The sequence below is a fragment of the Haliotis rufescens genome, unplaced genomic scaffold (genome assembly GCF_023055435.1).
Source record: "Haliotis rufescens isolate VD_foot unplaced genomic scaffold, xgHalRufe1.0.p SCAF_8, whole genome shotgun sequence".
Lineage (NCBI taxonomy): Eukaryota > Metazoa > Mollusca > Gastropoda > Lepetellida > Haliotidae > Haliotis > Haliotis rufescens.
Genome location: NW_025964372.1, coordinates 54,134,832 through 54,162,337, shown reverse-complemented (window position 1 = coordinate 54,162,337; position 27,506 = coordinate 54,134,832). Strand labels below are relative to the sequence as shown.

General features: G+C 42.4%; 1 protein-coding gene across 1 annotated transcript in view; it reads left to right on the top strand.

Moving 5' to 3' along the window:
- LOC124124237 (G-protein-signaling modulator 2-like) overlaps window positions 1-27,506 on the top strand; it is a 113,491-nt gene that overhangs the window by 36,265 nt on the left and 49,720 nt on the right. The window contains exons 4-7 of the mRNA XM_046487366.2: window positions 791-926; window positions 12,922-13,064; window positions 14,768-14,891; window positions 15,080-15,195. Coding sequence (XP_046343322.2) covers window positions 791-926; window positions 12,922-13,064; window positions 14,768-14,891; window positions 15,080-15,195 — 519 coding nt within the window. The remainder of the gene's footprint in view (window positions 1-790; window positions 927-12,921; window positions 13,065-14,767; window positions 14,892-15,079; window positions 15,196-27,506) is intronic.

The window sequence follows — 27,506 nt, the reverse complement described above, 5'->3', positions numbered from 1 at the left end:
TGTGATGTTTGCTTAAGGTGCTTGTACTTCTATCAAACAAATGGCATCTGTAGCAAACTGTTACATAGAAAATAAAGAAGTTTATCCCAAAGCAGGCACTGTCTGACCCTACAACTTCTTCCACTAACAATCTGTTCCAGCATGTCTGTTGTTATGTCAATAGGCCCGAAACCTTTAAGTCAGAGCTCCAGATATTAGCACTGTTGTATGCATGCTGAAAAAGCTTCATTGGGTATTTACGTGTGCTGTTTTCAGACAATTGAGTTTTCCATTAATGCATGCTTTTCTTTACGCAAGTTAATTGAAAGTAATTGTGTTTTGAATAGTTTGGGGTGGGGGATGGGTGGGGTATTTTACGCAATTATGCAGCCTATCTGTAGCTCTGCTTTGGGGTTTGTCTAAAGAAGCAAGAAATTAATCGGTCATTAATGATGAAAAGTGATTTGGGAACTGAATGACCTGATATGTAAAAGACTTACTACAGACCTACTCTGGACTTACTATGGACCTACTGTTTACTAATTTTGGGGGCGGGGAGGTAGCCTCGTGCTTAAAGAGTTTGCTTGTCATGCCGAGGACCCAGGTTCGATTCTCTTCATGGGTACAATATGTAAAGCCCATTTATGTTGTCCCCGTTGTGATATTGCTGGAATATTGCTAAAAGCACCATAAAACCATACTCACTCACTCACTCACTCACTCACTCACTCACTCACTCACTCACTCACTGTTGACTTACTGTAGACGTAGTATGGACTTACTATTGACTTACTGTTGACTGGTGTTTCAGAGCTCTTGCTGACAGGATGGGGGAAGCCAAAGCCAGCGGCAACCTTGGAAATACACTCAAAGTCCTGGGAAAGTTCGATGAGGCCATTGTGTGCTGTGTCCGCCACCTGGATATATCTCGAGAAATAAGAGACAAGGTGAGGCACTGCACATATTGTAATTGTTGTTTGTTTTGTTGAACTTGTGGGAACCTGGCACATAACACCTTGACCCGTGAAGACCCGGGGTAGAATAGGTCTTCAGCAACCCATGCTTGCCGTAAGAAGCGACTATGCTTGTCGTAAGAGGCGACTGACAGGATCAGGTGGTCAGACTGACTGACTTTTATTGTGCATGTCATCGGATCCCAAATGCATTGATCGATGCTCATGATGTCTATCACTGGATTGTCTGGTCCAGACTCGATTATTTACAGACCACCGTCATATAGTTGGAATATTGCTGAGTGCGGTGTTAAACAACAAACAAACAAACACCTTGCCCATCAGTCGACGACAGTCTGGGAAGGAGGCGTGGCCACATGTGTTTCAATATTTATTGTGGATGAAGTAATTTTGCAAATCAGTTTGGCACTAGGTTCATGAATATGGTACTTTACTGTATTTTGCTAGTCGTTTGTGTTCTGGCTGAGATGTACATGATGTAGCCGACACCTTGCTTAACTACTGTTCTTGTACCTTGGCTACAGAATACTAGTGGTGGGATGATAGACTGATGCATCAGTGGATCGCGATATTTAACTTCCTGATACAAGTATCGATCACAGTCACACACTAAGTAAAAAATATATCGATTCATACCTTAAATGTTTACTTTAATGGCTGTTGCACGAAACACCAATTAGTGGTGAAAAAGTAAATATTTTCATCCATTGCGCCATACTTGACACTGCCAACTGAAAATCGTCAGTGTACCAGGTATTTGGTCATCCTGTCTATGAAAAAGATGGCTTACGCACCACAGATAAGAGCACATGCAAGTTTCGTGATACATATAGGATCTTGAACAAGGTACCCTGATACGAATCGGATCTGAACAAGGTATCGTGATACGTATCGGATCACAGTTGGTGCATTGTCCAAGCCCTACAGTGAACCCTCTTCCTTACAGTAGGGGATGTGCAAGGCGTACAGTGAACCCTCTTCCTTACAGTAGGGGATGTGCAAGGCGTACAGTGAACCCTCTTCCTTACAGTAGGGGATATGCAGGGCGTACAGTGACCCCTCTTCCTTACAGTAGGGGATGTGCAGGGCATACAGTGAACCCTCTTCCTTACAGTAGGGGATGTGCAGGGCATACAGTGAACCCTCTTTTTTACAGTAGGGGATATGCAGGGCATACAGTGAACCCTCTTCCTTACAGTAGGGGTATGCAGGGCGTACAGTGAACCCTCTTCCTTACAGTAGGGGATGAACAGGGCGTACAGTGAACCCTCTTCCTTACAGTAGGGGATGTGCAGGGCGTACAGTGAACCCTCTTCCTTACAGTAGGGGATGTGCAGGGCGTACAGTGAACCCTCTTCCTTACAGTAGGGGATATGCAGGGCGTACAGTGAACCCTCTTCCTTACAGTAGGGGATGTGCAGGGCGTACAGTGAACCCTCTTCCTTACAGTAGGGGATGTGCAGGGCGTACAGTGAACCCTCTTCCTTACAGTAGGGGATATGCAGGGCGTACAGTGAACCCTCTTCCTTACAGTAGGGGATGTGCAGGGCGTACAGTGAACCCTCTTCCTTACAGTAGGGGATGTGCAGGGCGTGCAGTGAACCCCCTTGCTTAAAGTAGGGGTATGCAGGGCATACAGTGAACCCTCTTCCTTACAGTAGGGGATATGCAGGGCGTACAGTGAACCCTCTTCCTTACAGTAGGGGATGTGCAGGGCGTGCAGTGAACCCTCTTGCTTAAAGTGGGGATATGCAGGGCGTACAGTGAACCCTCTTTCTTACAATAGGGGATGTGCAGAGCGTACAGTGAACCCTCTTCCTTACAGTAGGGGATATGCAGGGCGTACAGTGAACCCTCTTCCTTACAGTAGGGGATGTGCAGGGCGTGCAGTGAACCCTCTTGCTTAAAGTAGGGGTATGCAGGGCGTACAGTGAACCCTCTTCCTTACAGTAGGGGATGTACAGTGCGTACAGTGAACCCTCTTCCTTACAGTAGGGGATGTGCAGGGCATACAGTGAACCAGCTTCCTTACAGTAGGGGATGTGCAGGGCGTACAGTGAACCCTCTTCCTTAAAGTAGGGGTATGCAGGGCGTACAGTGAACCCTCTTCCTTACAGTAGGGGATATGCAGGGCGTACAGTCAACCCTCTTCCTTACAGTAGGGGATGTGCAGGGCGTGCAGTGAACCCTCTTGCTTAAAGTGGGGGTATGCAGGGCGTACAGTGAACCCTCTTCCTTACAGTAGGGGATGTGCAGGGCGTACAGTGAACCCTCTTTCTTACAGTTGGGGATGTGCAGGGCGTACAGTGAACCCTCTTCCTTACAGTAGGGGATGTGCAGGGTGTACAGTGAACCCTCTTCCTTACAGTAGGGGATGTGCAGGGCGTACAGTGAACCCTCTTCCTTACAGTAGGGGATGTGCAAGGCGTACAGTGTCAGGCCCTTGGACCATCACCATCGTTCCCCCAGCAATCACACGAGGAGGATTTTATACTGGGGCTGTGTATTGCCCTTGATTTTCTATTGTATATATTGCCATACTTTAACCTGTATTGTGATATATATTGCAATATATTGCCAATTTACATTTTCATGAGTTAATCAGAGTTATACCCTGTATTAATGTCAGATACCATCCGTCAGTGTCCCTTATTTACGACGATGTCGAAATCATCTGCTATTTTGTATTGCATCAACGATAAAGGGAGATAATACGGTCACATGGTAGAGCAAGCTCCTTCCCAGCGTGTGACACCTTTGTTATACTCTCGGTATAGAGAGCTCTGCGAACAGGTTATCGCTGTGAGAAGCTTGATAGCTGTGATGTGTACACGCTAATTAATAAAAAGATTGTCTGATGCGAGTTGTATCAGAAAGATGCTATTTTCCATCTCCAGATCGATAAGGAACACATAAATATACTTATTTATATTGCCCCAATATATTGCTACATTTACAAACATATCACAATACGTATTGCTGAAGATTTGCACCACAATATACCAGTGTACCGGTAATACCGCACACCCTTATTATATACCTTCTTGTGTTTCTGGTCCAACCAACCCTATCTGCCACTAAGTTAAGAGACTTCGGCCACAAGGTTTTAGTCTCAGACGAAATGCTGGTGCTTATGGTAGTTCCTGGTTGTCTAAAACAATTCTGTGTGACCATTTGGAACATTTGCAAAGATCTTCTGTTGTCCCCCCCGTAAACCCAACTCAGCTGCAATGTCGGCATTAATGTAAGACTTTGTGCTCGCATTATCCAACAAAGCATTTATTGTAATGCTCCGAGTCCCATTTTTCAAAAGCACTGGAACAGTGTGAAGAGCTATCAAAGTGTTTGATGTCGGTGGCATTGTTACATGAGATGTTGCAGTTTGATCACGTTTTGGAGATTTTGAGTTTTCTGCATCGTGACCCAAATTAATCTCATCAACTTGTGGTTTGCTATATCTCTGTGTTGGTAGACACGCGAAGTCTTGTTAATGAACTCATTCTTTCTAGTGTTTCCATTATGTAATAGTCTGTTGTGGTTCCTTGAACAACCCGATATACCACACAACCTATTTTGACAACAGCTGTTACCAAGGCGATTGTCCCTAAGACATCGAAAATAAAGCTTCAATCTTTTGGCTTCGTTCCATCAATCAGAAACAAGCATACCTTTGAAAACTTTGCAGTTCCAAATTTCATGCTCTTCAGCACATACACCACAGATACTAACATCACTAACAAATGTGCTAGACATTTCCTGTTTTGCCTGTGATCTCTTACCTGGTGTAGTCAATCCATGTGCTTATTCCTGTGCAACAATCTGAAATTCTGATTCTAACATTATCCATTCTCTGAGAGTCTCTACTGACTCCTGTCTGTCCCTTTCATACACCCACCTTTAAAATTGAGCGACCATAAATTCAGTCATCTTTTTCAACAAGGTGGCCTAAAGCAGGCCATTACCTAACTCCTCCATCTTGTCAGATTCTGTGATGTTTGCGACTGCAACATCCAAAATATTAGCAAATTTCTCTAGATCCTGAACATGGCCTTCATGAATTGGCTTGAAATTACTAATTTCCTCATTTTGGACTGCAATCTGCTGCCTCTTCCCACCAAACTTTCTGTCAAGACGTTCTAGTGCAAGCAACTCATAAGCAACTGAGCTGTGACCTAAAGACTCAATTGATTTCAACGCTTCGCCCGAGAGATATTGGCGCAGTTGTAAGAACTTGTACTCAGATGTGGCTGTGGACTGATCAATGCAAGTCATAAAGGCAGCCTTCCAACTTGGATGTTTTTATACCACCTGAGAATACAGGTATCGACACATGTTTCAACTGTTTCCACATGTCGTTCCCTATGGCCTTATTATCAGACTTACCTGGGCATTTTGTTATACCAACATGCAATGCTAGCTCATCCTTCTGACCATGACTTTGTTGTTTAATAATTTGGGATCTTATTTCCTGATCTATTAGATTCAGATCTGCTTTGCAGATATCCTTTTCAAGATTCAAGAGCTAAGTTGTTTTCCTTCTCCAAACGATCTATTTCTTGATCCATCTTTTTAACATTGTCACGTTCCTCCAGTTTAACATAAACCCTTAAAGCTTTATCATAACATCCATTGCTTTCACAAAATCAGCATTCATTTGATCGACACCATCCCTTAGCTCAGTGATGGTTGATCATGATTTTCTATCAAAGTAGTAAGCTTATTTCTAGCTTTTCTACAACTAGATTCAGTTACTGCCTTTTGTTGTTTTAACACACGAACTCGTTCCAGTTCGTTCTAGTTTCTGACATAGTTGCTCTACAATGGCTATCTGTTCCAGTTTCCAACAAACTTGGCCTACACTGGCTATCTGTTCCAGTTTCCAACAAACTTGGCCTACACTGGCTATCTGTTCCGGTTTCCGACATAGTTGGTGTAAGCTGTCTATCTGTTCCAGTTTCCAGCGAACTTGGCCTACACTGGCTATCTATTCCAGTTTCCAACGAACTTGGCCTACACTGGCTATTTGTTCCAGTTTACGACGAACTTGGGCTACAGTGGCTATCTGTTCCAGTTTCCAACAAACTTGGCCTACACTGGCTATCTGTTCCAGTTTCCAACAAACTTGGCCTACACTGGCTATCTGTTCCGGTTTCCGACATAGTTGGTGTAAGCTGTCTATCTGTTCCAGTTTCCAGCGAACTTGGCCTACACTGGCTATCTATTCCAGTTTCCAACGAACTTGGCCTACACTGGCTATTTGTTCCAGTTTACGACGAACTTGGGCTACAGTGGCTATCTGTTCCAGTGTCTGACGAACTTGGCCTACACTGGCTATTTGTTCAAGTTTCCGACGAACTTGGCCTACACTGGCTATCTGTTCCAGTTTCCGACATAGTTGGTGTAAGCTGTCTATCTGTTCCAGTTTCCAACGAACTTGGCCTACACTGGCTATCTATTCCAGTTTCCAACGAACTTGGTCTACACTGGCTATCTGTTCCAGTTTCCAACAAACTTGGCCTACACTGGCTATCTGTTCCGGTTTCCGACATAGTTGGTGTAAGCTGTCTATCTGTTCCAGTTTCCAGCGAACTTGGCCTACACTGGCTATCTATTCCAGTTTCCAACGAACTTGGCCTACACTGGCTATTTGTTCCAGTTTACGACGAACTTGGGCTACAGTGGCTATCTGTTCCAGTGTCTGACGAACTTGGCCTACACTGGCTATTTGTTCAAGTTTCCGACGAACTTGGCCTACACTGGCTATCTGTTCCAGTTTCCGACATAGTTGGTGTAAGCTGTCTATCTGTTCCAGTTTCCAACGAACTTGGCCTACACTGGCTATCTATTCCAGTTTCCAACGAACTTGGTCTACACTGGCTATTTGTTCCAGTTTCCGACGAACTTGGGCTACAGTGGCTATCTGTTCCAGTGTCTGACGAACTTGGTCTACACTGGCTATCTGTTCCAGTTTCCGACGAACTTGGCCTACACTGGCTATCTGTTCCAGTTTCTGACGAACTTGGTCTACACTGGCTATTTGTTCCAGTTTCCGACGAACTTGGTCTACACTGGCTATCTGTTCCAGTGTCTGACGAACTTGGCCTACACTGGCTATCTGTTCCAGTTTCCGACGAACTTGGTCTACACTGGCTATCTGTTCCAGTTTCTGACGAACTTGGGCTACAGTGGCTATCTGTTCCAGTGTCTGACAAACTTGGTCTACACTGGCTATCTGTTCCATTGTCTGACGAACTTGGTGTACACTGGCTATTTGTTCTTGTGTCTGATGAACTTGGTCTACACTGGCTATCTGTTCCAGTTTCTGATGAACTTGGTCTACACTGGCTATTTGTTCCAGTTTCCGAAGAACTTGGGCTACACTGGCTATCTGTTCCAGTGTCTGACGAACTTGGTCTACACTGGCTATTTGTTCCAGTTTCCGAAGAACTTGGGCTACACTGGCTATCAGTTCCAGTTTCTGATGAACTTGGTCTACACTGGCTATTTGTTCCAGTTTCCGAAGAACTTGGGCTACAGTGGCTATCTGTTCCATTGTCTGACGAACTTGGCCTACACTGGCTATCTATTCCAGTTTCCGACAAACTTGGGCTACACTGGCTATCTGTTCCAGTGTCTGACGAACTTGGCCTACACTGGCTATCTATTCCAGTTTCTGACGAACTTGGGCTACACTGGCTATCTGTTCCAGTGTCTGACGAACTTGGCCTACACTGGCTATCTGTTCCAGTTTCTGACGAACTTGGGCTACAGTGGCTATCTGTTCCAGTTTCCGACGAACTTGGGCTACAGTGGCTATCTGTTCCAGTGTCTGACGAACTTGGGCTACAGTGGCTATCTATTCCAGTTTCCGACGAACTTGGGCTACACTGGCTATCTATTCCAGTTTCCGACGAACTTGGCCTACACTGGCTATCTGTTCCAGTGTCTGACGAACTTGGCCTACACTGGCTATTTGTTCCAGTTTCTGACGAACTTGGTCTACACTGGCTATCTGTTCCAGTTTCCGACGAACTTGGTCTACACTGGCTATCTGTTCCAGTTTCCGACAAACTTGGGCTACACTGGCTATCTGTTCCAGTGTCCGACGAACTTGGTCTACACTGGCTATCTGTTCCAGTTTCCGACGAACTTGGCCTACACTGGCTATCTATTCCAGTTTCCGACGAACTTGGGCTACAGTGGCTATCTGTTCCAGTGTCTGACGAACTTGGTCTACACTGGCTATCTGTTCCAGTGTCTGACGAACTTGGTGTACACTGGCTATTTGTTCTTGTGTCTGATGAACTTGGTCTACACTGGCTATCAGTTCCAGTTTCTGATGAACTTGGTCTACACTGGCTATTTGTTCCAGTTTCCGACGAACTTGGGCTACAGTGGCTATCTGTTCCAGTGTCTGACAAACTTGGTCTACACTGGCTATCTGTTCCAGTGTCTGACGAACTTGGTGTACACTGGCTATTTGTTCTTGTGTCTGATGAACTTGGTCTACACTGGCTATCAGTTCCAGTTTCTGATGAACTTGGTCTACACTGGCTATTTGTTCCAGTTTCCGAAGAACTTGGGCTACACTGGCTATCTGTTCCAGTGTCTGACGAACTTGGTCTACACTGGCTATTTGTTCCAGTTTCCGAAGAACTTGGGCTACACTGGCTATCAGTTCCAGTTTCTGATGAACTTGGTCTACACTGGCTATTTGTTCCAGTTTCCGAAGAACTTGGGCTACAGTGGCTATCTGTTCCAGTTTCTGACGAACTTGGGCTACAGTGGCTATCTGTTCCAGTGTCTGACGAACTTGGGCTACAGTGGCTATCTATTCCAGTTTCCGACGAACTTGGGCTACAGTGGCTATCTATTCCAGTTTCCGACGAACTTGGCCAACAGTGGCTATCTGTTCCAGTGTCTGACGAACTTGGCCTACACTGGCTATTTGTTCCAGTTTCTGACGAACTTGGTCTACACTGGCTATCTGTTCCAGTTTCCGACGAACTTGGTCTACACTGGCTATCTGTTCCAGTTTCCGACGAACTTGGTCTACACTGGCTATCTGTTCCAGTTTCCGACGAACTTAGCCTACACTGGCTATCTATTCCAGTTTCCGACGAACTTGGGCTACAGTGGCTATCTGTTCCAGTGTCTGACGAACTTGGTCTACACTGGCTATCTGTTCCAGTGTCTGACGAACTTGGTGTACGCTGGCTATTTGTTCTTGTGTCTGATGAACTTGGTCTACACTGGCTATCAGTTCCAGTTTCTGATGAACTTGGTCTACACTGGCTATTTGTTCCAGTTTCCGACGAACTTGGGCTACAGTGGCTATCTGTTCCAGTGTCTGACAAACTTGGTCTACACTGGCTATCTGTTCCAGTGTCTGACGAACTTGGTGTACACTGGCTATTTGTTCTTGTGTCTGATGAACTTGGTCTACACTGGCTATCAGTTCCAGTTTCTGATGAACTTGGTCTACACTGGCTATTTGTTCCAGTTTCCGAAGAACTTGGGCTACACTGGCTATCTGTTCCAGTGTCTGACGAACTTGGTCTACACTGGCTATTTGTTCCAGTTTCCGAAGAACTTGGGCTACACTGGCTATCAGTTCCAGTTTCTGATGAACTTGGTCTACACTGGCTATTTGTTCCAGTTTCCGAAGAACTTGGGCTACAGTGGCTATCTGTTCCATTATCTGACGAACTTGGGCTACAGTGGCGATCTATTCCAGTTTCCGACGAACTTGGTCTACACTGGCTATCTGTTCCAGTGTCTGACGAACTTGGCCTACACTGGCTATCTGTTCCAGTTTCCGACGAACTTGGGCTACACTGGCTATCTGTTCCAGTGTCTGACGAACTTGGGCTACAGTGGCTATCTATTCCAGTTTCCGACGAACTTGGGCTACAGTGGCTATCTATTCCAGTTTCCGACGAACTTGGGCTACAGTGGCTATCTGTTCCAGTGTCTGACGAACTTGGGCTACACTGGCTATTTGTTCCAGTTTCTGACGAACTTGGCCTACACTGGCTATCTATTCCAGTTTCCGACGAACTTGGGCTACAGTTGCTATCTGTTCCAGTGTCTGACGAACTTGGTCTTCACTGGCTATCTGTTCCAGTGTCTGACGAACTTGGTCTACACTGGCTAATTGTTCCAGTTTCCGACGAACTTGGTCTACACTGGCTGTTTGTTCCAGTTTCCGACGAATTTGGTCTACACTGGCTATCTGTTCCAGTGTCTGACGAACTTGGCCTACACTGGCTATCTGTTCCAGTTTCCGACGAACTTGGTCTACACTGGCTATCTGTTCCAGTTTCCGACGAACTTGGGCTACAGTGGCTATCTGTTCCATTGTCTGACGAACTTGGTCTACACTGGCTATCTGTTCCAGTGTCTGACGAACTTGGCCTACACTGGCTATTTGTTCCAGTTTCTGACGAACTTGGTCTACACTGGCTATCTGTTCCTGTTTCCGACGAACTTGGTCTACAATGGCTATCTGTTCCAGTGTCTGACGAACTTGGCCTACACTGGCTATCTGTTCCAGTTTCCGACGAACTTGGGCTACACTGGCTATCTGTTCCAGTGTCTGACGAACTTGGGCTACAGTGGCTATCTATTCCAGTTTCCGACGAACTTGGGCTACAGTGGCTATCTATTCCAGTTTCCAACGAACTTGGGCTACAGTGGCTATCTGTTCCAGTGTCTGACGAACTTGGCCTACACTGGCTATTTGTTCCAGTTTCTGACGAACTTGGTCTACACTGGCTATCTGTTCCAGTTTCCGACGAACTTGGTCTACACTGGCTATCTGTTCCAGTTTCCGACAAACTTGGGCTACACTGGCTATCTGTTCCAGTGTCCGACGAACTTGGTGTACACTGGCTATCTGTTCCAGTTTCCGACGAACTTGGCCTACACTGGCTATCTATTCCAGTTTCCGACGAACTTGGGCTACAGTTGCTATCTGTTCCAGTGTCTGACGAACTTGGTCTTCACTGGCTATCTGTTCCAGTGTCTGACGAACTTGGTCTACACTGGCTAATTGTTCCAGTTTCCGACGAACTTGGTCTACACTGGCTGTTTGTTCCAGTTTCCGACGAATTTGGTCTACACTGGCTATCTGTTCCAGTGTCTGACGAACTTGGCCTACACTGGCTATCTGTTCCAGTTTCCGACGAACTTGGTCTACACTGGCTATCTGTTCCAGTTTCCGACGAACTTGGGCTACAGTGGCTATCTGTTCCATTGTCTGACGAACTTGGCCTACACTGGCTATTTGTTCCAGTTTCTGACGAACTTGGTCTACACTGGCTATCTGTTCCTGTTTCCGACGAACTTGGTCTACACTGGCTATCTGTTCCAGTTTCCGACGAACTTGGGCTACACTGGCTATCTGTTCCAGTGTCTGACGAACTTGGTCTACACTGGCTATCTGTTCCAGTTTCTGACGAACTTGGGCTACAGTGGCTATCTGTTCCAGTTTCCAACTTAGTTGGTGTAAGCTGTCTATCTAATATCTAAATACCATTCTAATAAAGCTTTTGGTTCAAATGGAAATGTAAAAGAATCTTAACTAATATCTTCTACAACGTCCTACCTTGACGAACTATCAAACGAAATTGTTGAATGTACCTCCTATTGCCATGACATATCATGCCAATCTGACCAATAGTTTAAACTATAAACTGGCAATAGTTTATCAATATTACAGTCGGGGGACATCGGAAAATGGGTGTTTCGCAGTGGAAGACTAAACTAAACTAAACATGAACTTACCTTTCAATCAACTAAACGTGAAATCCCCTTGTAATCAACTAAACGTGAAATCCCCTTGTAATCAACTAAACGTGAAATCCCTTATAATCAACTAAACGTGAAATCCCCTTGTAATCAACTAAACAATGAAAATGTGATAAGATCAAATGAAATGGATTTGAAACTAAAAGTGAAGTTGCCGTATGGTAACAATGTAAATGGGTAACTCTCTCAACTATTTCTATTCTATTCTGTTCTGTTCTATTCTATTTCTGTAATATTCTAATTCATTATTTGCTAACTTAGAGGGAGATATCCATTTACTCCTTGCCCATATGAATGCCAGAAGACAACTGAAATAATCTGTTTCTAGAGCATGCGCATTTTGCCCTCATCCAACAAGAAGCACGTGCTGCATGCCAACTTTAACGCTTTCCGCGAAGCTGTTGTGTACCAATGCGTCAACCACTGTGTCCAGGAACATGAAACTTGTTCCCGGACAATTGTTCCCGGACGCTTCAGAACAATGGGCTTCACACATTGTACCCATTTGGGGAATCCCACCCGGGTCTTCCGCGTGACGAGCCAAGCCTTAACCACTAGGCTACTCCGCTGCCCCTCGTATTCTCAATATAACTCATAGCATGGGCAATTTGCAGAGTCATGCCTTTGTGTAACTCTCAGTAATTCTAAGTGTAGTATATAACACATGGACGATTAAGAGAGGTCACACACCTACATGTATGTAATTCTCAATAATACTCAATATCATATAACAGATGGATAATTCAAAATAGGACACATGTTAATGTCATTCTCATAGAGGTATATGTCCTACAAGAAACCAGATCATTCTGTTTCCGTGCTCAAAGAATACCAAGCACCATGGGTGTAACATGGCTTTACTTGTGTAGAAGTCAGTCTACACTGAATGTTGTGGGAGTGATATTGACCTCCCCCTATGATAGTTCAGGTTGGTTCACTTGTTCAAACCCGCAGTGGTCATTGATGCCGGTGCACCAGCCACGACAGAGTTCAGAAAGTAACAGGTACCTGCACTTTTGCCATTTGGCACAGTCAATAGCACTACTGGAAATACTTAGTGTCTGTAAGAGTGTTGCAGAGGGCTACATTTAGACTTTGGAGATAACAAGTCTTGGTAATGTTTACTCTTACACTGTATTTATTCCGTCTGTTGTAGGTGGGCGAGGCACGGGCTCTGTACAATCTGGGCAATGTTTACCATGCAAAAGGGAAGCATGTTGGGAGGAGTGGACACCAAGACCCAGGAGAATTCCCTCCAGAGGTCAAGGATTGTCTGCAGAAGGCTGCCAAATACTATGAGTAAGTCATGTAGTGTCCCTGTGACTCACTGTGAGATGTAGAGTGTGACTCACTGTGAGATGTAGAGTGTACCTGTGACTCACTGTGAGATGTAGAGTGTACCAGTGACTCACTGTGAGATGTAGAGTGTACCAGTGACTCACTGTGAGATGTAGAGTGTACCTGTGACTCACTGTGAGATGTAGAGTGTACCAGTGACTCACTGTAAGATGTAGAGTTTGAGTCACTGTGAGATGTACAGTGTGACTCACTGTGAGATGTACAGTGTGACTCACTGTGAGATGTACAGTGTGACTCACTGTGAGATGTAGAGTATGACTCACTGTGAGATGTACAGTGTGACTCACTGTGAGATGTAGAGAATGACTCACTGTGAGATGTACAGTATGACTCACTGTGAGATGTTGAGTGTACCTGTGACTCACTGTGAGATGTAGAGTGTACCTGTGACTCACTGTGAGATGTAGAGTGTACCAGTGACTCACTGTGAGATGTACAGTGTGACTCACTGTGAGATGTAGAGTATGACTCACTGTGAGATGTACAGTATGACTCACTGTGAGATGTACAGTGTGACTCACTGTGAGATGTACAGTGTGACTCACTGTGAGATGTAGAGTATGACTCACTGTGAGATGTACAGTGTGACTCACTGTGAGATGTAGAGTATGACTCACTGTGAGATGTAGAGTGTGACTCACTGTGAGATGTACAGTGTGACTCACTGTGAGATGTAGAGTGTACCTGTGACTCACTGTGAGATGTAGAGTATGACTCACTGTGAGATGTACAGTGTGACTCACTGTGAGATGTAGAGTATGACTCACTGTGTGATGTACAGTGTGACTCACTGTGAGATGTACAGTGTGACTCACTGTGAGATGTACAGTGTGACTCACTGTGAGATGTAGAGTATGACTCACTGTGAGATGTAGAGTATGACTCACTGTGAGACGTAGAGTGTGACTCACTGTGAGATGTACAGTGTGACTCACTGTGAGATGTACAGTGTGACTCACTGTGAGATGTAGAGTGTACCTGTGACTCACTGTAAGATGTAGAGTTTGACTCACTGTGAGATGTACAGTGTGACTCCATGTGAGATGAAGAGTATGACTCACTGTAAGATGTACAGTATGACTCACTGTGAGATGTACAGTATGACTCACTGTGAGATGTAGAGTGTGACTTACTGTGAGATGTACAGTGTGACTCACTGTGAGATGTACAGTGTGACTCACTGTGAGATGTACAGTGTGACTCACTGTGAGATGTACAGTGTGACTCACTGTGAGATGTAGAGTGTGACTCACTGTGAGATGTAGAGTATGACTCACTGTGAGATGTACAGTGTGACTTACTGTGAGATGTAGAGTGTGACTCACTGTGAGATGTAGAGTATGACTTACTGTGAGATGTACAGTGTGACTCACTGTGAGATGTAGAGTATGACTCACTGTGAGATGTAGAGTGTGACTCACTGTGAGATGTAGAGTGTGACTCACTGTGAGATGTAGAGTGTGACTCACTGTGAGATGTAGAGTGTGACTCACTGTGAGATGTAGAGTGTGACTTACTGTGAGATGTAGAGTGTACTTGTGACTCACTGTAAGGTGTAGAGTTTGAGTCACTGTTCCTTTGATGCTTTGATCTTTCAGACGCAAATTTAGGATTGCTATTTTGACATTGTGATATTTCAACAGAGAGAACCTGACCATTGTCCGGGAACTGGGTGATCGGGCGGCTCAGGGTCGTGCGTGTGGGAACCTCGGCAACACCCACTACCTCCTGGGGAACTTCAGCCAGGCCATAAAGTTCCATGAGGAGGTGAGTGAGTGCACTGGGTCACCAGTCAGAGCCACCAGGATGGCAGCCTTTTGGTCGGAACTCAAAAAGTGTGCCTTTCATCTTTTAGCTCAACATCTTAGAATGTCTGTTACTGTGTGTTACTGTGTGTTACTAATGTATTGCTTTGTTACGCTGTCTATATACCTGCTAAATTGTATCTGTTGCAGAGACTGGCAATAGCTAAGGAGTTTGGAGACAAGGCAGCTGAGAGGCGGGCATACACCAACCTCGGGAATGCCCACATATTCCTGGGAGAGTTTGACATAGCAGCAGAACATTATAAGTACGTTTTCATGTTGAATTGACATGTAACTGCTGCACGGGGGGGTTTATTGGGTTCCCGCGGTTGTTTCATTTCAACCTACTACACTACAACCTACCACACTACAACCTACTACAATACAACCTACTACACTACCATCTACTACACTACAACCTACTACACTACAACCTACTACACTACAATCTACTACACTACAACCTACTACACTACAACCTACTACACTACAACCTACTACACTACAATCTATTGCACTACAATCTACTACACTACAACCTACTACACAACAAGCTACTTCACTACAATCTACTACACTACAACATACTACACTACAATCTATTACACTACAACCTACTATACTACAACCTACTACACTACAATCTACTCCACTACAATCTATTACACTACGATCTACTACACTACAATCTACTACACTACAATCTACTACACTACAATCTACTACAGTACAATCTACTCCACTACAATCTACTACACTACAACCTACTACACTACCATCTACTACACTACAACCTACTACACTACAATCTACTACACTACAGCCTACTACACTACAATCTACTACACTACAATCTACTACACTACAATCTACTACACTACAACCTACTACTCTACAATCTACTACACTACAATCTACTCCACTACAGCCTACTCCACTACAATCTACTACACTACAATCTACTACACTACAATCTACTACACTACAACCTACTACACTACAATCTACTACACTACAATCTACTACACTACAATCTACTACACTACAACCTACTACACTACAACCTACTCCACTACAACCTACTACACTACAACCTACTACACTACAACCTACTACACTACAATCTACTACACTACAACCTACTCCACTACAACCTGCTCCACTACAATCTACTCCACTACAATCTACTACACTACAACCTACTACACTACAATCTATTACACTACAATCTACTACACTACAACCTACTACACTACAATCTACTACACTACAACCTACTACACTACAACCTACTACACTACAATCTATTGCACTACAACCTACTACACTACAACCTACAACACTACAACCTAATCCACTACAATCTACTACACTACAACCTTCTACACTTCAATCTACTACACTACAATCTACTACACTACAATCTACTACACTACAACCTACTACACTACAATCTATTGCACTACAATCTACTACACTACAACCTACTACACTACAACCTACTACACTACAACTTAATCCACTACAATCTACTACACTACAATCTATTACACTACAATCTATTACACTATAAGCTACTACACTACAACCTACTACACTACAAGCTACTTCACTACAATCTACTACACTACAACCTACTACACTACAATCTACTACACTACAACCTACTATACTACAACCTACTACACTACAATCTACTCCACTACAATCTATTACACTACGATCTACTACACTACAATCTACTACACTACAATCTACTACACTACAATCTACTACAGTACAATCTACTCCACTACAATCTACTACACTACCATCTACTACACTACCATCTACTACACTACAACCTACTACACTACCATCTACTACACTACAACCTACTACACTACAACCTACTACACTACAACCTACTCCACTACAACCTACTACACTACAACCTGCTCCACTACAATCTACTCCACTACAATCTACTACACTACAACCTACTACACTTCAATCTACTACACTACAATCTACTACACTACAATCTACTACACTACAACCTACTACACTACAATCTATTGCACTACAATCTACTACGCTACAACCTACTACACTACAACCTACTACACTACAACCTAATCCACTACAACCTACTACACTACAATCTATTGCACTACAATCTACTACACTACAACGTACTACACTACAACCTACTACACTACAACCTAATCCACTACAATCTACTACAGTACAAGCTTCTACACTTCAATCTACTACACTACAATCTACTACACTACAATCTACTACACAACAACCTACTACACTACAATCTATTGCACTACAATCTACTACACTACAACCTACTACACTACAACTTAATCCACTACAATCTACTACACTACAATCTATTACACTACAATCTATTACACTATAAGCTACTACACTACAACCTACTACACTACAAGCTACTTCACTACAATCTACTACACTACAACCTACTACACTACAATCTACTACACTACAACCTACTATACTACAACCTACTACACTACAACCTACTCCACTACAATCTATTACACTACAATCTACTACAGTACAATCTACTCCACTACAATCTACTCCACTACAATCTACTACACTACAGCCTACTCCACTACAATCTACTACACTACGATCTACTACACTACGATCTACTACACTACGATCTACTCCACTACAATCTACTACACTACAGCCTACTACACTACAATCTACTACACTACAATCTACTACACTACAACCTACTACACTACAATCTACTACACTACAATCTACTCCACTACAGCCTACTCCACTACAATCTACTACACTACAATCTACTACACTACAATCTACTACACTACAACCTACTACACTACAATCTACTACACTACAATCTACTACACTACAATCTACTACACTACAGCCTACTCCACTACAATCTACTCCACTACAATCTACTACTCCACAACCTACTACACTACAATCTACTACAGTACAATCTACTCCACTACAATCTACTCCACTACAATCTACTACGCTACAATCTACTACGCTACAATCTACTCCACTACAATCTACTCCACTACAACCTACTCCACTACGACCGCCTCCGTGGTCTTGTGGTAGAGCGTCCGCCCGGAGAGCGGAAGGTCCAGGGTTCGATCCCGGGCCGTGCATACAAAAAGACGTTAAAAGATTGTACTTGTTGTTACCCTGTCTGGCGCTCTGCATTAAGGGGCTAAAACAAGGACTGGTCGGCTCAGAGTCAGTATACTGTGTCTGAGTGGGGTATTCATGTTAAACTCCGGCATGGTATCTCAGTGGGCTAGCACTATAAATCGGCATCAGTCCGGACTAGTACAAGCAGCCACACACACACATACACGTGCATGCACGTCGCTATATAAGTGCAATAATCTTGGACGCGACGTTAAACCCAATTTCACCTCACCTCACCTACTCCACTACAATCTACTACACTACAACCTACTCCACTACAACCCACTACACTACCATCTACTACACTACCATCTACTACACTACAACCCACTACACTACCATCTACTACACTACGATCTACTCCACTACAATCTACTCCACTACAACCTACTCCACTACAATCTACTACACTACAACCTACTACACTACAATCTACTCCACTACAACCTACTACACTACAATCTACTCCACTACAATCTACTCCACTACAACCTACTACACTACAACCCACTACACTACCATCTACTACACTACAACCTACTACACTACCATCTACTACACTACAACCCACTACACTACCATCTACTACACTACAACCTACTCCACTACAATCTACTACACTACAACCTACTACACTACGATCTACTACACTACAACCTACTACACTACAATCTACTACACTACAACCTATTACACTACCATCTACTACACTACAACCCACTACACTACCATCTACTACACTACAACCTACTACACTACAACCTACTACACTACAACCTACTACACTACCATCTACTACACTACAACCTACTACACTTCCATCTACTACACTACAACCCACTACACTACCATCTACTACACTACAACCTACTACACTACAATCTACTACACTACAACCTACTACACTACAACCTACTACACTACCATCTACTACACTACAACCCACTACACTACCATCTACTCCACTACAACCTACTACAGTACAATCTACTACACTACAACCTACTACACTACAGCCTACTACACTACCATCTACTCCACTACAACCTACTACACTACAATCTACTACACTACAACCTACTACACTACAACCTACTACACTACAACCTACTACACTACAACCTAATCCACTACAACCTACTCCACTACAATCTACTCCACTACGATCTATTCCACTAACATCTACTACACTACCATCTACTACACTACAACCCACTACACTACCATCTACTCCACTACAACCTACTACACTACAATCTACTGCACTACAACCTACTACACTACCATCTACTACACTACAACCCACTACACTACCATCTACTACACTACAACCTACTACACTACAATCTACTACACTACAACCTACTACACTACCATCTACTACACTACAACCCACTACACTACCATCTACTCCACTACAACCTACTACAGTACAATCTACTACACTACAACCTACTACACTACAGCCTACTACACTACCATCTACTCCACTACAACCTACTACACTACAATCTACTACACTACAACCTACTACACTACAACCTACTACACTACAACCTACTACACTACAACCTAATCCACTACAACCTACTCCACTACAATCTACTCCACTACGATCTACTCCACTAACATCTACTACACTACCATCTACTACACTACAACCCACTACACTACCATCTACTCCACTACAACCTACTACACTACAATCTACTACACTACAACCTACTACACTACAGCCTACTACACTACCATCTACTCCACTACAACCTACTACACTACAATCTACTACACTACAACCTACTACACTACAACCTACTACACTACCATCTACTCCACTACTACCTACTCCACTACGATCTACTCCACTAACATCTACTACACTACCATCTACTACACTACAACCCACTACACTACCATCTACTCCACTACAACCTACTCCACTACAACCTGCTCCACTACAATCTACTCCACTACAATCTACTACACTACAACCTACTACACTTCAATCTACTACACTACAATCTACTACACTACAATCTACTACACTACAATCTATTACACTACAATCTACTACACTACAACCTACTACACTACAACCTACTACACTACAACCTAATCCACTACAATCTACTACACTACAATCTACTACACTACAACCTTCTACACTTCAATCTACTACACTACAATCTACTACACTACAATCTACTACACTACAACCTACTACACTACAATCTATTGCACTACAATCTACTACACTACAACCTACTACACTACAACCTACTACACTACAACCTAATCCACTACAACCTACTACACTACAATCTATTGCACTACAATCTACTACACTACAACCTACTACACTACAACCTACTACACTACAACCTAATCCACTACAATCTACTACACTACAACCTTCTACACTTCAATCTACTACACTACAATCTACTACACTACAATCTACTACACTACAACCTACTACACTACAATCTATTGCACTACAATCTACTACACTACAACCTACTACACTACAACCTACTACACTACAACTTAATCCACTACAATCTACTACACTACAATCTATTACACTACAATCTATTACACTATAAGCTACTACACTACAACCTACTATACTACAAGCTACTTCACTACAATCTACTACACTACAACCTACTACACTACAATCTACTACACTACAACCTACTATACTACAACCTACTACACTACAATCTACTCCACTACAATCTATTACACTACAATCTACTACAGTACAATCTACTCCACTACAATCTACTCCACTACAATCTACTACACTACAGCCTACTCCACTACAATCTACTACACTACGATCTACTACACTACGATCTACTACACTACGATCTACTCCACTACAATCTACTACACTACAGCCTACTACACTACAATCTACTACACTACAATCTACTACACTACAATCTACTACACTACAACCTACTACACTACAATCTACTACACTACAATCTACTCCACTACAGCCTACTCCACTACAATCTACTACACTACAATCTACTACACTACAATCTACTACACTACAACCTACTACACTACAATCTACTACACTACAATCTACTACACTACAATCTACTGCACTACAGCCTACTCCACTACAATCTACTCCACTACAATCTACTCCACTACAATCTACTCCACTACAATCTACTACTCCACAACCTACTACACTACAATCTACTACAGTACAATCTACTCCACTACAATCTACTCCACTACAATCTACTACGCTACAATCTACTACGCTACAATCTACTCCACTACAATCTACTCCACTACAACCTACTCCACTACGACCGCCTCCGTGGTCTTGTGGTAGAGCGTCCGCCCGGAGAGCGGATGGTCCAGGGTTCGATCCCGGGCCGTGCATACAAAAAGACGTTAAAAGATTGTACTTGTTGTTACCCTGTCTGGCGCTCTGCATTAAGGGGCTAAAACAAGGACTGGTCGGCACGGAGTCAGTATACTGTGTCTGAGTGGGGTATTCATGTTAAACTGCGGCATGGTATCTCAGTGGGCTAGCACTATAAATCGGCATCAGTCCGGACTAGTACAAGCAGCCACACACACACATACACGTGCATGCACGTCGCTATATAAGTGCAATAATCTTGGACGCGACGTTAAACCCAATTTCACCTCACCTCACCTACTCCACTACAATCTACTACACTACAACCTACTCCACTACAACCCACTACACTACCATCTACTACACTACCATCTACTACACTACAACCCACTACACTACCATCTACTACACTACGATCTACTCCACTACAATCTACTCCACTACAACCTACTCCACTACAATCTACTACACTACAACCTACTACACTACAACCTACTACACTACAACCTACTACACTACAATCTATTGCACTACAATCTACTACACTACAACCTACTACACTACAAGCTACTTCACTACAATCTACTACACTACAACATACTACACTACAATCTATTACACTACAACCTACTATACTACAACCTACTACACTACAATCTACTCCACTACAATCTATTACACTACGATCTACTACACTACAATCTACTACACTACAATCTACTACACTACAATCTACTACAGTACAATCTACTCCACTACAATCTACTACACTACAACCTACTACACTACCATCTACTACACTACAACCTACTACACTACAATCTACTACACTACAGCCTACTACACTACAATCTACTACACTACAATCTACTACACTACAATCTACTACACTACAACCTACTACTCTACAATCTACTACACTACAATCTACTCCACTACAGCCTACTCCACTACAATCTACTACACTACAATCTACTACACTACAATCTACTACACTACAACCTACTACACTACAATCTACTACACTACAATCTACTACACTACAATCTACTACACTACAACCTACTACACTACAACCTACTCCACTACAACCTACTACACTACAACCTACTACACTACAACCTACTACACTACAATCTACTACACTACAACCTACTCCACTACAACCTGCTCCACTACAATCTACTCCACTACAATCTACTACACTACAACCTACTACACTACAATCTATTACACTACAATCTACTACACTACAACCTACTACACTACAATCTACTACACTACAACCTACTACACTACAACCTACTACACTACAATCTATTGCACTACAACCTACTACACTACAACCTACAACACTACAACCTAATCCACTACAATCTACTACACTACAACCTTCTACACTTCAATCTACTACACTACAATCTACTACACTACAATCTACTACACTACAACCTACTACACTACAATCTATTGCACTACAATCTACTACACTACAACCTACTACACTACAACCTACTACACTACAACTTAATCCACTACAATCTACTACACTACAATCTATTACACTACAATCTATTACACTATAAGCTACTACACTACAACCTACTACACTACAAGCTACTTCACTACAATCTACTACACTACAACCTACTACACTACAATCTACTACACTACAACCTACTATACTACAACCTACTACACTACAATCTACTCCACTACAATCTATTACACTACGATCTACTACACTACAATCTACTACACTACAATCTACTACACTACAATCTACTACAGTACAATCTACTCCACTACAATCTACTACACTACCATCTACTACACTACCATCTACTACACTACAACCTACTACACTACCATCTACTACACTACAACCTACTACACTACAACCTACTACACTACAACCTACTCCACTACAACCTACTACACTACAACCTGCTCCACTACAATCTACTCCACTACAATCTACTACACTACAACCTACTACACTTCAATCTACTACACTACAATCTACTACACTACAATCTACTACACTACAACCTACTACACTACAATCTATTGCACTACAATCTACTACGCTACAACCTACTACACTACAACCTACTACACTACAACCTAATCCACTACAACCTACTACACTACAATCTATTGCACTACAATCTACTACACTACAACGTACTACACTACAACCTACTACACTACAACCTAATCCACTACAATCTACTACAGTACAAGCTTCTACACTTCAATCTACTACACTACAATCTACTACACTACAATCTACTACACAACAACCTACTACACTACAATCTATTGCACTACAATCTACTACACTACAACCTACTACACTACAACTTAATCCACTACAATCTACTACACTACAATCTATTACACTACAATCTATTACACTATAAGCTACTACACTACAACCTACTACACTACAAGCTACTTCACTACAATCTACTACACTACAACCTACTACACTACAATCTACTACACTACAACCTACTATACTACAACCTACTACACTACAATCTACTCCACTACAATCTATTACACTACAATCTACTACAGTACAATCTACTCCACTACAATCTACTCCACTACAATCTACTACACTACAGCCTACTCCACTACAATCTACTACACTACGATCTACTACACTACGATCTACTACACTACGATCTACTCCACTACAATCTACTCCACTACAGCCTACTACACTACAATCTACTACACTACAATCTACTACACTACAACCTACTACACTACAATCTACTACACTACAATCTACTCCACTACAGCCTACTCCACTACAATCTACTACACTACAATCTACTACACTACAACCTACTACACTACAATCTACTACACTACAATCTACTACACTACAATCTACTACACTACAGCCTACTCCACTACAATCTACTCCACTACAATCTACTACTCCACAACCTACTACACTACAATCTACTACAGTACAATCTACTCCACTACAATCTACTCCACTACAATCTACTACGCTACAATCTACTACGCTACAATCTACTCCACTACAATCTACTCCACTACAACCTACTCCACTACGACCGCCTCCGTGGTCTTGTGGTAGAGCGTCCGCCCGGAGAGCGGATGGTCCAGGGTTCGATCCCGGGCCGTGCATACAAAAAGACGTTAAAAGATTGTACTTGTTGTTACCCTGTCTGGCGCTCTGCATTAAGGGGCTAAAACAAGGACTGGTCGGCACGGAGTCAGTATACTGTGTCTGAGTGGGGTATTCATGTTAAACTGCGGCATGGTATCTCAGTGGGCTAGCACTATAAATCGGCATCAGTCCGGACTAGTACAAGCAGCCACACACACACATACACGTGCATGCACGTCGCTATATAAGTGCAATAATCTTGGACGCGACGTTAAACCCAATTTCACCTCACCTCACCTACTCCACTACAATCTACTACACTACAACCTACTCCACTACAACCCACTACACTACCATCTACTACACTACCATCTACTACACTACAACCCACTACACTACCATCTACTACACTACGATCTACTCCACTACAATCTACTCCACTACAACCTACTCCACTACAATCTACTACACTACAACCTACTACACTACAACCTACTACACTACAACCTACTACACTACAATCTATTGCACTACAATCTACTACACTACAACCTACTACACTACAAGCTACTTCACTACAATCTACTACACTACAACATACTACACTACAATCTATTACACTACAACCTACTATACTACAACCTACTACACTACAATCTACTCCACTACAATCTATTACACTACGATCTACTACACTACAATCTACTACACTACAATCTACTACACTACAATCTACTACAGTACAATCTACTCCACTACAATCTACTACACTACAACCTACTACACTACCATCTACTACACTACAACCTACTACACTACAATCTACTACACTACAGCCTACTACACTACAATCTACTACACTACAATCTACTACACTACAATCTACTACACTACAACCTACTACTCTACAATCTACTACACTACAATCTACTCCACTACAGCCTACTCCACTACAATCTACTACACTACAATCTACTACACTACAATCTACTACACTACAACCTACTACTCTACAATCTACTACACTACAATCTACTCCACTACAGCCTACTCCACTACAATCTACTACACTACAATCTACTACACTACAATCTACTACACTACAACCTACTACACTACAATCTACTACACTACAATCTACTACACTACAATCTACTACACTACAACCTACTACACTACAACCTACTCCACTACAACCTACTACACTACAACCTACTACACTACAACCTACTACACTACAATCTACTACACTACAACCTACTCCACTACAACCTGCTCCACTACAATCTACTCCACTACAATCTACTACACTACAACCTACTACACTACAATCTATTACACTACAATCTACTACACTACAACCTACTACACTACAATCTACTACACTACAACCTACTACACTACAACCTACTACACTACAATCTATTGCACTACAACCTACTACACTACAACCTACAACACTACAACCTAATCCACTACAATCTACTACACTACAACCTTCTACACTTCAATCTACTACACTACAATCTACTACACTACAATCTACTACACTACAACCTACTACACTACAATCTATTGCACTACAATCTACTACACTACAACCTACTACACTACAACCTACTACACTACAACTTAATCCACTACAATCTACTACACTACAATCTATTACACTACAATCTATTACACTATAAGCTACTACACTACAACCTACTACACTACAAGCTACTTCACTACAATCTACTACACTACAACCTACTACACTACAATCTACTACACTACAACCTACTATACTACAACCTACTACACTACAATCTACTCCACTACAATCTATTACACTACGATCTACTACACTACAATCTACTACACTACAATCTACTACACTACAATCTACTACAGTACAATCTACTCCACTACAATCTACTACACTACCATCTACTACACTACCATCTACTACACTACAACCTACTACACTACCATCTACTACACTACAACCTACTACACTACAACCTACTACACTACAACCTACTCCACTACAACCTACTACACTACAACCTGCTCCACTACAATCTACTCCACTACAATCTACTACACTACAACCTACTACACTTCAATCTACTACACTACAATCTACTACACTACAATCTACTACACTACAACCTACTACACTACAATCTATTGCACTACAATCTACTACGCTACAACCTACTACACTACAACCTACTACACTACAACCTAATCCACTACAACCTACTACACTACAATCTATTGCACTACAATCTACTACACTACAACGTACTACACTACAACCTACTACACTACAACCTAATCCACTACAATCTACTACAGTACAAGCTTCTACACTTCAATCTACTACACTACAATCTACTACACTACAATCTACTACACAACAACCTACTACACTACAATCTATTGCACTACAATCTACTACACTACAACCTACTACACTACAACTTAATCCACTACAATCTACTACACTACAATCTATTACACTACAATCTATTACACTATAAGCTACTACACTACAACCTACTACACTACAAGCTACTTCACTACAATCTACTACACTACAACCTACTACACTACAATCTACTACACTACAACCTACTATACTACAACCTACTACACTACAATCTACTCCACTACAATCTATTACACTACAATCTACTACAGTACAATCTACTCCACTACAATCTACTCCACTACAATCTACTACACTACAGCCTACTCCACTACAATCTACTACACTACGATCTACTACACTACGATCTACTACACTACGATCT